Source organism: Oncorhynchus mykiss, chromosome 9, assembly GCF_013265735.2.
Source record: "Oncorhynchus mykiss isolate Arlee chromosome 9, USDA_OmykA_1.1, whole genome shotgun sequence".
Classification (NCBI taxonomy): Eukaryota; Metazoa; Chordata; class Actinopteri; order Salmoniformes; family Salmonidae; genus Oncorhynchus; species Oncorhynchus mykiss.
The window spans coordinates 78,480,812-78,494,654 of record NC_048573.1 but is presented as its reverse complement, the minus strand read 5'-3'; the positions used below and the strand labels follow the sequence as shown (position 1 = coordinate 78,494,654).

The following is a 13,843-nucleotide window of genomic DNA, read 5'->3' as shown; positions in this document are numbered from 1 at the left end:
CAGACAGACAGACAGACAAACAGGCAGATAGACAGACAAACAGGCAGACGACCCTTGATTTCCCCTGATATAGCCAGTGGGGATTTTAGCATGTAAATCTTGATGGGGCAAAAAAAAAGTGGGATTCATGCCAGCAAAGCCACAACAACACTAAACATGAATTGCAATATAACAGGCTGACTATACCACCCGTGTCACATACACGAGCGTTGCAAAATAAATGTAGACATACATTTAATTATTCCCCCACACTTCTCGCGCGAGCCAACGAGCGTCTGCGTTGCTAAAATAAAAGTCTGTTCTATTTCTGACGCAGATCACGCTGCAAGTCCTGCCTCTCCCATCACCTCATTGGTTTATAGAAGCAGGTACCCACGTGCCATCTCCTCATTGGTTATATCCACGTGGGTGACTGAAAGACGAACAAGGTCAGTGGCGGTAATGCACCTAATTTATGAAAGTTGCCAATCGCAATATAAAGTCCAGAGAAGAAAAAGAATGGAAGAAAGAGAGATGACTAGAAACGATTCGTTTGACCGTTTTATGTGTGGATTAATTGGCGGAGTAGAGGACCTTGTGCATTTCAGGTAAAATAACAACTCAATGTTTATATTCCAGGACAAATTAGTTTGCAACAGCAAGCTAGCTAGCTATATTGCCATAAATGTTTAATGCTTTTTGACCTGTCCCCAAATTAATAGAATTGGTTCAAAGTTTGTTTTGATATTTTAACCTGTGTATCGTGATCGCGTTTGGTGTGGGGGACAAAATGTATTTAAGTACGATGGCGCACGCGCGCAGCCGGTTTGGGTTCCGTGTAACGGTGACAAATTGTGCCCACAAACTGTTAGGGCCCACAAAGCTGTCCCAACAGAAAGTACTGCTGCAATTTCATCTCAAAGTTGACAAATAACAAATAAAAATGTTATACTTACTCATGATATACTTCTGTCAGGTAAGCCTACTTGCAGTTAACATTTAATTGAAAAGGTTTCTGCGTACTGCCTAAACAGCTGACTGGCAAGCAAACTGTCTGGCACTGGGAAAACCTCTTCTCACCTTCTCAAAACCCATTGGAGGAGAAGATCAGAGGGGAAGGACCTTTGGCATTCTCATCCAATGGGTTTTGAGGAGGCGAGGAGAGGACGTGAGGAGAATGCAATTGAGATTCTCTCATAGTCTCTGCTCTCTGCTGAGAGAAATGCAGGCAGGCTGGCAGCTTCTCTCCAAACGATGCTCTGAATGGTCCTAAAGCCAGCCAATAGATGAATGGTCCTAAAGCCAGCCAATAGATGAATGGTCCTAAAGCCAGCCAATAGATGAATGGTCCTAAAGCCAGCCAATAGATGAATGGTCCTAAAGCCAGCCAATAGATCAATACTCTAAACAGCCCTTGCATTTTAACCGGGAATGGAATGATTTTAGTCTACTTTTTTGTAGCCTACTTTTACATAAATGGTATTGAGCTGGCCTACCCAACTGACGCTGCTGTCCAATAGGCTGACCTATAGCCTGGGAACCAATCTGTCCAATAGGAAACCCCCTATAGCCTGGGAACCAGTCTGTCCAATAGGCTGACCTATAGCCTGGGAACCAGTCTGTCCAATAGGCTGATCTATAGCCTGGGAACCAGTGTCCAATAGGCTGATCTATAGCCTGGGAACCAGTCTGTCCAATAGGCTGATCTATAGCCTGGGAACCAATCTGTCCAATAGGCTGACCTATAGCCTGGGAACCAGTCTGTCCAATAGGCTGATCTATAGCCTGGGAACCAGTCTGTCCAATAGGAAACCCCCTATAGCCTGGGAACCAGTCTGTCCAATAGGCTGATCTATAGCCTGGGAACCAGTCTGTCCAATAGGCTGATCTATAGCCTGGGAACCAGTCTGTCCAATAGGCTGGCCTATAGCCTGGGAACCAGTCTGTCCAAAAGGCTCTATAAACCTATAAACCTTCTCTAGTCTGACTAGTTGAATCTATAAACCTTCTCTAGTCTGACTAGCTGACTCTATAGACCTTCTCTAGTCTGACTAGTTGACTCTATAGACCTTCTCTAGTCTGACTAGTTGACTCTATAGAACTTCTCTAGTCTGACTAGTTGTCTCTAAAGAACTTCTCTAGTCTGACTAGTTGTCTCTATAGACCTTCTCTAGTCTGACTAGTTGTCTCTATAGACCTTCTCTAGTCTGACTAGTTGTCTCAATAGACCTTCTCTAGTCTGACTAGTTGTCTCTATAGACCTTCTCTAGTCTGACTAGTTGTCTCAATAGACCTTCTCTAGTCTGACTAGTTGTCTCTATAGACCTTCTCTAGTCTGACTAGTTGTCTCTATAAACCTTCTCTAGTCTGACTAGTTGAATCTATAAACCTTCTCTAGTCTGACTAGTTGTCTCTATAAACCCTCTCTAGTCTGACTAGTTGTCTCTATAAACCTTCTCTAGTCTGACCAGTTGACTCTATAAACCTTCTCTAGTCTGACTAGTTGACTCTATAGACCATCTCTAGTCTGACTAGTTGTCTCAATAGACCTTCTCTAGTCTGACTAGTTGTCTCTATAAACCCTCTAGTCTGACTAGTTGTCTCTATAAACCTTCTCTAGTCTGACCAGTTGACTCTATAAACCTTCTCTAGTCTGACTAGTTGACTCTATAGACCTTCTCTAGTCTGACTAGTTGACTCTATAAACCTTCTCTAGTCTGACTAGTTGACTCTATAAACCTTCTCTAGTCTGACTAGTTGAGTCTATAAACCTTCTCTAGTCTGACCAGTTGACTCTATAGACCTTCTCTAGTCTGACTAGTTGACTCTATAAACCTTCTCTAGTCTGACTAGTTGAGTCTATAAACCTTCTCTAGTCTGACTAGTTGACTCTATAAACCTTCTCTAGTCTGACCAGTTGACTCTATAAACCTTCTCTAGTCTGACTAGTTGACTATAAACCTTCTCTAGTCTGACTAGTTGTCTCTATAGACCTTCTCTAGTCTGACCAGTTGACTCTATAGACCTTCTCTAGTCTGACTAGTTGAGTCTATAGACCTTCTCTAGTCTGACTAGTTGAGTCTATAGACCTTCTCTAGTCTGACTAGTTGAGTCTATAGACCTTCTCTAGTCTGACTAGTTGTCTCTATAGACCTTCTCTAGTCTGACTAGTTGTCTCTATAGACCTTCTCTAGTCTGACTAGTTGTCTCTATAAACCTTCTCTAGTCTGACTAGTTGAATCTATAAACCTTCTCTAGTCTGACTAGTTGTCTCTATAAACCCTCTCTAGTCTGACTAGTTGTCTCTATAAACCTTCTCTAGTCTGACCAGTTGACTCTATAAACCTTCTCTAGTCTGACTAGTTGACTCTATAAACCTTCTCTAGTCTGACTAGTTGAGTCTATAGACCTTCTCTAGTCTGACTAGTTGTCTCTATAAACCCTCTAGTCTGACTAGTTGTCTCTATAAACCTTCTCTAGTCTGACCAGTTGACTCTATAAACCTTCTCTAGTCTGACTAGTTGACTCTATAGACCTTCTCTAGTCTGACTAGTTGACTCTATAAACCTTCTCTAGTCTGACTAGTTGACTCTATAAACCTTCTCTAGTCTGACTAGTTGAGTCTATAAACCTTCTCTAGTCTGACCAGTTGACTCTATAGACCTTCTCTAGTCTGACTAGTTGACTCTATAAACCTTCTCTAGTCTGACTAGTTGAGTCTATAAACCTTCTCTAGTCTGACTAGTTGACTCTATAAACCTTCTCTAGTCTGACCAGTTGACTCTATAAACCTTCTCTAGTCTGACTAGTTGACTCTATAAACCTTCTCTAGTCTGACTAGTTGTCTCTATAGACCTTCTCTAGTCTGACCAGTTGACTCTATAGACCTTCTCTAGTCTGACTAGTTGAGTCTATAGACCTTCTCTAGTCTGACTAGTTGAGTCTATAGACCTTCTCTAGTCTGACTAGTTGAGTCTATAGACCTTCTCTAGTCTGACTAGTTGTCTCTATAGACCTTCTCTAGTCTGACCAGTTGACTCTATAGACCTTCTCTAGTCTGACTAGTTGAGTCTATAGACCTTCTCTAGTCTGACTAGTTGTCTCTATAGACCTTCTCTAGTCTGACCAGTTGACTCTATAGACCTTCTCTAGTCTGACTAGTTGAGTGTATAAACCTTCTCTAGTCTGACTAGTTGTCTCAATAGACCTTCTCTAGTCTGACTAGTTGAGTCTATAGACCTTCTCTAGTCTGACTAGTTGAGTCTATAGACCTTCTCTAGTCTGACTAGTTGAGTCTATAAACCTTCTCTAGTCTGACTAGTTGAGTCTATAGACCTTCTCTAGTCTGACTAGTTGAGTCTATAGACCTTCTCTAGTCTGACTAGTTGAGTCTATAGACCTTCTCTAGTCTGACTAGTTGTCTCTATAGACCTTCTCTAGTCTGACCAGTTGACTCTATAGACCTTCTCTAGTCTGACTAGTTGTCTCAATAGACCTTCTCTAGTCTGACTAGTTGTCTCTATAGACCTTCTCTAGTCTGACTAGTTGTCTCTATAAACCTTCTCTAGTCTGACTAGTTGAATCTATAAACCTTCTCTAGTCTGACTAGTTGTCTCTATAAACCCTCTCTAGTCTGACTAGTTGTCTCTATAAACCTTCTCTAGTCTGACCAGTTGACTCTATAAACCTTCTCTAGTCTGACTAGTTGACTCTATAAACCTTCTCTAGTCTGACTAGTTGAGTCTATAGACCTTCTCTAGTCTGACTAGTTGTCTCTATAAACCCTCTAGTCTGACTAGTTGTCTCTATAAACCTTCTCTAGTCTGACCAGTTGACTCTATAAACCTTCTCTAGTCTGACTAGTTGACTCTATAGACCTTCTCTAGTCTGACTAGTTGACTCTATAAACCTTCTCTAGTCTGACTAGTTGACTCTATAAACCTTCTCTAGTCTGACTAGTTGAGTCTATAAACCTTCTCTAGTCTGACCAGTTGACTCTATAGACCTTCTCTAGTCTGACTAGTTGACTCTATAAACCTTCTCTAGTCTGACTAGTTGAGTCTATAAACCTTCTCTAGTCTGACTAGTTGACTCTATAAACCTTCTCTAGTCTGACCAGTTGACTCTATAAACCTTCTCTAGTCTGACTAGTTGACTCTATAAACCTTCTCTAGTCTGACTAGTTGTCTCTATAGACCTTCTCTAGTCTGACCAGTTGACTCTATAGACCTTCTCTAGTCTGACTAGTTGAGTCTATAGACCTTCTCTAGTCTGACTAGTTGAGTCTATAGACCTTCTCTAGTCTGACTAGTTGAGTCTATAGACCTTCTCTAGTCTGACTAGTTGTCTCTATAGACCTTCTCTAGTCTGACCAGTTGACTCTATAGACCTTCTCTAGTCTGACTAGTTGAGTCTATAGACCTTCTCTAGTCTGACTAGTTGTCTCTATAGACCTTCTCTAGTCTGACCAGTTGACTCTATAGACCTTCTCTAGTCTGACTAGTTGAGTGTATAAACCTTCTCTAGTCTGACTAGTTGTCTCAATAGACCTTCTCTAGTCTGACTAGTTGAGTCTATAGACCTTCTCTAGTCTGACTAGTTGAGTCTATAGACCTTCTCTAGTCTGACTAGTTGAGTCTATAAACCTTCTCTAGTCTGACTAGTTGACTCTATAGACCTTCTCTAGTCTGACTAGTTGAGTCTATAGACCTTCTCTAGTCAGAGTGAACTGGGCAGTCTGGCAGGGGTTCCCACGGTTGAATCTAGTTGATGATCCCTGGCATGGGAAACAGTTACTCTACAAACACACAGAGCATATTCCATCCTTTATTGTTTTGACAGGAAACACATCCATGCTGCCTCTTAGGTGTGTGTGCTAAGGCTGTGTGTGTGTGTGTGTTCAGGCTGTGTGTGTGTGTGTGTGTGTGTGTGTGTGTGTGTGTGTGTGTGTGTGTGTGTGTGTGTGTGTGTGTGTGTGTGTGTGTGTGTGTGTGTGTGCTAAGGCTGTGTGTGTGTGTGTGTGTTCAGGCTGTGTGTGTGTGTGTGTGTGTGTGTGTGTGTGTGTGTGTGTGTGTGTGTGTGTGTGTGTGTTCAGGCTGTGTGAGTGTGTGTGTGTTCAGGCTGTGTGTGTGTGTGTGTGTGTGTGTGTGTGTGTGTGTGTGTGTGTGTGTGTGTGTGTTCAGGCTGTGTGTGTGGACAGTGTGTGTAGGACAGTAGTGAGAACAGACAGGAATCCTCTCAGAGCTGTCTGGTCTCCTGGATGCTGTCTCATTACCACTAGCAAGCCTTTTTCCTTCTCTCTCTCTCCATCCCCCTCTTCCACTCCCTCCTTATCCCCCTCTCCCTCCTTCTCCCCCTCCCCCTCCTTCTCCCCCTCTTCCTCTCCCTCCTTCTCCCCCTCTTTCTCTCCCTCTTCCTCTCCCTCCCCCTCCTCCTCTTCCTCTCCCTCCTCCTCTTCCTCTTTCTCTCCCTCTCCTCCAGTGTGTAGTAGTTCTGCCAGTATGAGTGTGTGTGGTGTCTTTGTAGAGATGTGTGAGGTGTGTGTGTAGAGGTACACCCTCCAGGGGTGTGTGTTTGGGGGGGTGAAGGCCAGCGTCTGGATGTTGACCAGCTGTAGCGCCACCTGCAGGCCCTCCGGGGAACAGCGGGGAACAGGACATGCCACACACACCTAGAAAATAACAAAGAAAATGTCACAGACACCTAAAGAAATCAGAACCAGAAGCCAACTGTTACCCCTGTGTGTAATACTAAAACACTGACAGTTGATGGTACTTCCTGTCTCTCTGTGTGTAATCCTAAAACACTGTGACAGTTGATGGTACTTCCTGTCTCTCTGTGTGTAATACTAAAATACTGACAGTTGATGGTACTTCCTGTCTCTCTGTGTGTAATACTAAAACACTGTGACAGTTGATGGTACTTCCTGTCTCTCTGTGTGTAATACTAAAACACTGACAGTTGATGGTACTTCCTGTCTCTCTGTGTGTAATCCTAAAACACTGTGACAGTTGATGGTACTTCCTGTCTCTCTGTGTGTAATACTAAAACACTGACAGTTGATGGTACTTCCTGTCTCTCTGTGTGTAATCCTAAAACACTGTGACAGTTGATGGTACTTCCTGTCTCTCTGTGTGTAATACTAAAATACTGACAGTTGATGGTACTTCCTGTCTCTCTGTGTGTAATACTAAAACACTGTGACAGTTGATGGTACTTCCTGTCTCTCTGTGTGTAATACTAAAACACTGACAGTTGATGGTACTTCCTGTCTCTCTGTGTGTAATCCTAAAACACTGTGACAGTTGATGGTACTTCCTGTCTCTCTGTGTGTAATACTAAAATACTGACAGTTGATGGTACTTCCTGTCTCTCTGTGTGTAATACTAAAACACTGACAATTGATGGTACTTCCTGTCTCTCTGTGTGTAATACTAAAACACTGACAGTTGATGGTACTTCCTGTCTCTCTGTGTGTAATACTAAAACACTGACAGTTGATGGTACTTCCTGTCTCTCTGTGTGTAATACTAAAACACTGTGACAGTTGATGGTACTTCCTGTCTCTCTGTGTGTAATACTAAAATACTGACAGTTGATGGTACTTCCTGTCTCTCTGTGTGTAATACTAAAACACTGTGACAGTTGATGGTACTTCCTGTCTCTCTGTGTGTAATACTAAAACACTGTGACAGTTGATGGTACTTCCTGTCTCTCTGTGTGTAATACTAAAATACTGACAGTTGATGGTACTTCCTGTCTCTCTGTGTGTAATACTAAAACACTGTGACAGTTGATGGTACTTCCTGTCTCTCTGTGTGTAATATTAAAATACTGACAGTTGATGGTACTTCCTGTCTCTCTGTGTGTAATACTAAAACACTGTGACAGTTGATGGTACTTCCTGTCTCTCTGTGTGTAATACTAAAATACTGACAGTTGATGGTACTTCCTGTCTCTCTGTGTGTAATACTAAAACACTGTGACAGTTGATGGTACTTCCTGTCTCTCTGTGTGTAATACTAAAATACTGACAGTTGATGGTACTTCCTGTCTCTCTGTGTGTAATACTAAAATACTGACAGTTGATGGTACTTCCTGTCTCGCTGTGTGTAATACTAAAACACTGTGACAGTTGATGGTACTTCCTGTCTCTCTGTGTGTAATACTAAAACACTGACAGTTGATGGTACTTCCTGTCTCTCTGTGTGTAATACTAAAACACTGACAGTTGATGGTACTTCCTGTCTCTCTGTGTGTAATACTAAAACACTGACAGTTGATGGTACTTCCTGTCCCTCTGTGTATAATACTAAAACACTGACAGCTGATGGTACTTCCTGTCTCTCTGTGTGTAATACTAAAACACTGACAGTTGATGGTACTTCCTGTCTCTCTGTGTGTAATACTAAAACACTGACAGTTTACGGAACTTCCTGTCTCTCTGTGTGTAATACTAAAACACTGACAGTTGATGGAACCTCCTGTCTCTCTGTGTGTAATACTAAAACACTGACAGTTGACGGAACTTCCTGTCTCTCTGTGTGTGTCACTAGCAGGAGTTGCAGAGTTACCAAGTGACTGTTGGCCGATATTAGCTTCTGTATCTTACAACTATTCTAATATCCTGTTTTACGCCAAATTACTGTACACACACCTCCAGACACGCCCCCTTCTCCAGCTGCAGCCACAGGCGTTCAAACTCCTCAGGGGTCAGAGCTGGAGACACAGACAGACTCAGAGCTCCACTACTGCAGTCTGGAGATGGGGGAGGAAGAGAGAGAGAGATGTTTAGGAAAAGATGACATACGCACAGCCATTGGTGGTGAATGTCAAAACATGTTTTTCCCAGCAGCAGACAGATGATCACCTGGAAGGTGGGGGTCTCCTGGTGTAGGGGTCATGGCTTCAGCGTTAGAGGTCAGGGTGTTGGGGGTCAGTGTGGAGGGCTTGGGGGTCGCATGGTCAGAGTTCCCCACAGTAGAGGCTCCGAGGGTTAGAGGCTCCAAGGTATTGAAGCTGGATGCCCATTGGCTGATGGGCTCAGGGGGCCGTCCAATCAGAGGCCCCAGAGAGGGGTCTGACCGTCGTCCACCCTGGAGGACCTGACGGACCTCCTCAATCCCACAATGCAACAGCCGGTAGTACAGCAGGGCCTGGTCACGCACACACATGTCCACTTCCTCCTCTGAAACACACAGATAGTTGTTCATGTGAAGCATACCAAATATATTCCTATATTAATGAACTATGTGGTGTGCGTGTACCTATGCAATGGTGTGTGTACGTTAGGGCTGGTCGAAATAAATATATCACAGAATATTTAAAAAACTGATGTCATGGCAGTATTTTTATATTTTAATTTTTTTAAAGTTCTTAATTTGCCTTATGAGCAGTGAGTGATCTCAGGGTGCTTTATGAGTAGTGAGTGATCCCTTAAGAGTAGTGAGTGATCTCAGGGTGCTTTATGAGTAGTGAGTGATCCCAGGGTGCTTTATGAGTAGTGAGTGATCCCAGGGTGTTTTATGAGTAGTGAGTGATCCCAGGGTGCTTTATGAGTAGTGAGTGATCCCAGGGTGCTGTATGAGTAGTGAGTGATCCCAGGGTGCTGTATGAGTAGTGAGTGATCCCAGGGTGCTTTATGAGTAGTGAGTGATCCCAGGGTGCTTTATGAGTAGTGAGTGATCCCAGGGTGTTTTATGAGTAGTGAGTGATCTCAGGGTGCTTTATGAGTAGTGAGTGATCCCAGGGTGCTTTATGAGTAGTGAGTGATCCCAGGGTGCTTTATGAGTAGTGAGTGATCCCAGGGTGCTTTATGAGTAGTGAGTGATCCCAGGGTGCTTTATGAGTAGTGAGTGATCCTAGGGTGCTTTATGAGTAGTGAGTGATCCTAGGGTGCTTTATGAGTAGTGAGTGATCCCAGGGTGTTTTATGAGTAGTGAGTGATCCTAGGGTTTTTATGAGTAGTGAGTGATCCCAGGGTGTTTTATGAGTAGTGAGTGATCCTAGGGTGCTTTATGAGTAGTGATGTATGTAGCTAACATATTCATGCTTCGCCTATTCCTCTGATTTAGAAGAGACTGTTGCACAAACAACATGCTGATTTCGGTCGACACCAGTGGTACTATTTGAGAAAGGTCCAGTGGCCTGAGGTCCAGTGGCCTGAGGTCCGGAGGGACATCGTCCTTTATCGGCGCCGTGGTACAGCGTAGTAACAAACATATTATTTTGAATGTAAACATGCGCGACATTGCATCAACATTCCGTCCGTCACTGAACGGTCAGAACGTCACTGAACGGTCGGAACGTCACTGAACGGTCAGAACGTCACTGAAAAGACAGAACGTCACTGAACGGTCGGAACGTCACTGAAAAGACAGAACGTCACTGAACGGTCGGAACGTCACTGAACGGTCGGAACGTCACTGAACGGACAGAACGTCACTGAACGGACGGAACGTCACTGAACGGTCGGAACGTCACTGAACGGACGGAACGTCACTGAACGGACAGAACGTCACTGAACGGTCGGAACGTCACTGAACGGACGGAACGTCACTGAACGGACAGAACGTCACTGAACGGACAGAACGTCACTGAACGGACAGAACGTCACTGAACGGTCGGAACGTCACTGAACGGACGGAACGTCACTGAACGGACAGAACGTCACTGAACGGACGGAACGTCACTGAACGGACAGAATGTCACTGAACGGACAGAATGTCACTGAACGGATGGAACGTCACTGAACGGACGGAACGTCACTGAACGGACGGAACGTCACTGAACGGATGGAACGTCACTGAACGGACGGAACGTCACTGAACGGACGGAACGTCACTGAACGGACGGAACGTCACTGAACGGACAGAACGTCACTGTTGGCCATGCAATATTCCTGTATAAGTCACTCTGGGCCTTGCAGTAATGAGAGAAATTACACTTCCTGTCTACAGGCTTTGACCTTTGGCACAAATGGTGTGAGAGCAACTCTGAGACACTGGTGCAGGTGTTCATTGGTGAGCCTGGTGAGGTATTTGTTTTTAATGAAGTTAAGGCTGATTCACAGCTGTATGTGTGAATAGGTAGGCCGTCATTGTAAATTAGAATTTGTTCTTAAAATAAAGGTTAAATAAAATAATAAAATGTGGCGCCAAACATGGTCAGGATGTATAGTGCCAGTTTCTTGAGCACAGGGACGTCAGCTACAGGCACCATCTTTCCCCAGGAAGTGACATGGTCACCAGCCTCAAAGACACGTTGTATTGCAGCTCAATCAACTCCATCTGCTGTGATGTAACATCTACCCATCTAAACATCTATTTTGTTTCTTCTGACAACGTTGTCACATTTGTGACCATGAAGGGGTCATCAAAACGAGCCTTGACGTTCTCCATCAGCTACTGGATGAAATCAACGCGGTTGGGAACATCTTTGTCTCCCTGTGTTTGCACCAGAAGATCGGGGAAGTGGACAAGTTCTCCCTGGAGATCATTCTTGGAAAGCTCCAATTTCTTCTGGAAAGCCCAGACTGCTGTTATCATATCACACACTGTGTCGTCCAGTCCCTGCAGCTTAACGTTCAGTTGATTAAGGTGTGATGTAATGTCTGTCACACTGTGTCGTCCAGTCCCTGCAGCTTAACGTTCAGTTGATTAAGGTGTGATGTAATGTCTGTCACACTGTGTCGTCCAGTCCCTGCAGCTTAACGTTCAGTTGATTAAGGTGTGATGTAACGTCTGTCAAAAATGCAACTGTTTCCATCTTCTCCTCATCTTCCAAAAACTCAGAAACTGAGTGGCCTTGTCACTCTTTTGCTCTGATAAGAAAGCTTTGTTTTCCTCCCGATTGGCCCAAAAGCGTTCTAAAACCCTGCCTTTGCTCAGCCATCTGAAGTTGTTGTGCAGTAGTAAGTCATCAGAACCGTCATTGGCCTCGGTCAGAATGTCTCGTAGCGGCGGTGCATTGGCCTCGGTCAGAATGTCTCGTAGCGGCGGTGCATTGGCCTCGGTCAGAATGTCTCGTAGCAGGCGGTGCATTGGCCTCGGTCAGAATGCCTCGTAGCAGGCGGTGCATTGGCCTCGGTCAGAATGCCTTGTAGCAGGCGGTGTTGTAGGGATGACGTTGCTCTCAAAGTTGATCAGTTTCATCATTGTTGTCATGACCTCAGAATACTCTTCTCCCAGACAGGCACACAGGACAGATTGATGGTTGATGCAGTGATATGATGTCAGTTCAGGATGCTACAGACTCACTGCATATCAGGCACATTGGTTTGGTACTAGTTGCAGGGAGAATGAATAAATACTGTTCAGTCCACTTGTCTTCGAACATACGGTTGTCAGAGTGAACAAGCCATATTAACAAAGATACTGCTATCTCAACTCCTATCTGTGATATTTACTGTTGAGCCGCGGTTAAATCTTTCTGTTTCTTTCTGCCTGCTTGTCCCAAGGTTCCGCAGAGGACATTTGCATTAATGTGTAATTTGATTGGGTAAGACGCGGCCTCTCGCATTTGCATATAACCACGCAATTAGACGGGGCCACTAGTAGAGGTGGGCGTTGCTATGAGAAAGAGAGGTTGCTGAGTTAAAGAGGCCGCTGCGCACTGTTGATTTTTTTTTTTTTTAAAGCTGTCTAAAAAATGATGTATTCAAATCAAATCAAATCAAATCAAATTTATTTATATAGCCCTTCGTACATCAGCTGATATCTCAAAGTGCTGTACAGAAACCCAGCCTAAAACCCCAAACAGCAAGCAATGCAGGTGTAGAAGCACGTATTGACTTTTATATAACAAAAATGCAATGTTGTCACGTCCGGATTGACTATTCTCTGGGTCCAGACCCGCACATCGCGGCCCCCAAGTTGAGTGTGGCTGGTCTACACCATCACTGGTATTATCCAGCTGTATGGCTAGTTACGTTTGCTCTGACTCAGTACATTTATTAGCTAGCTAGCGATTAGCATTAGCGATTAGCATTAGCGATTAGCGGCTGACTAGACGTCAGCTCAACTCGTTAAGAAAAGGCAGACTAGCTGTTTGTAGATGTAAGAAACACAAACTAATAGTGTCATTATATAACACTAGTGGATTTATATTAAGAAGCAAAGTGGAAACAGAGTGGTTGTCATCAGCATCGACCAGAACGCGTCTCGTGGTCGAGGCTCAACACAAGCGCTCCTTGAGTGACAGGGGGCGGGGCTAGGTCTGTGTGGAAAGCAGCATGGAGAGAGAGAGAGAGAGAGAGAGAGAGAGTGGACAGAGATGACTCAAGTAGCGTAAACTACTATAGTAAACTATAAAAATGGACATTACACACAGTGTATCCTTTTCAACAAATCAAACATTCAAATATCGTTCTACAAGGTAAAGTAAAAACCCAAACCGGTCCGTGCATCAGTACCGGTATATGGTAAGACACAGTATACTACCGCCCAGGACTAGTGGGTTCTATGCAGTGTGTGTGTCTACCTATACAGTAGACCAGCAGTCGTCCCATCATGTCCTGAGTCTCAGCAGGTCTGGACAGGAACAGCCGTAGTGTTGCAGTGAGCAGCTCTGTCTTGACCTCCGCTGACACCTCACTCCTCACCCCGTCTATACAGTCCTCCAGCAGATAGGGGGCGCCAGTCACCCTGTCCCCGTAGACACCCAGCAGCCACAGCAAGGCCCCACGACCCTAACACACACACACACACACACACACACACACACACACACACACACACACACACACACACACACACACACACACGCCCACACACACACACACATACAAAAACATTACAAGGCAGAACAGACAGAAGGGAAGACAGGCAGACAGACAGGCAGACAGGCAGGCAGGCAGGCAGGCAGG

General features: G+C 44.4%; 1 protein-coding gene across 1 annotated transcript in view; it reads right to left on the bottom strand.

The window, feature by feature from the left end:
- Window positions 1–5,741: 5,741 nt before the first annotated feature.
- ap4b1 (adaptor related protein complex 4 subunit beta 1) overlaps window positions 5,742–13,843 on the bottom strand; it is a 41,381-nt gene continuing 33,279 nt past the window's right edge. Inside the window, exons 11-15 of the mRNA XM_036986983.1 lie at window positions 13,459–13,666; window positions 8,849–9,166; window positions 8,636–8,736; window positions 6,439–6,649; window positions 5,742–5,755 (exon numbers count right to left, since the gene is read on the bottom strand). Of these exons, the coding sequence (XP_036842878.1) occupies window positions 5,742–5,755; window positions 6,439–6,649; window positions 8,636–8,736; window positions 8,849–9,166; window positions 13,459–13,666 (852 nt within the window). The remainder of the gene's footprint in view (window positions 5,756–6,438; window positions 6,650–8,635; window positions 8,737–8,848; window positions 9,167–13,458; window positions 13,667–13,843) is intronic.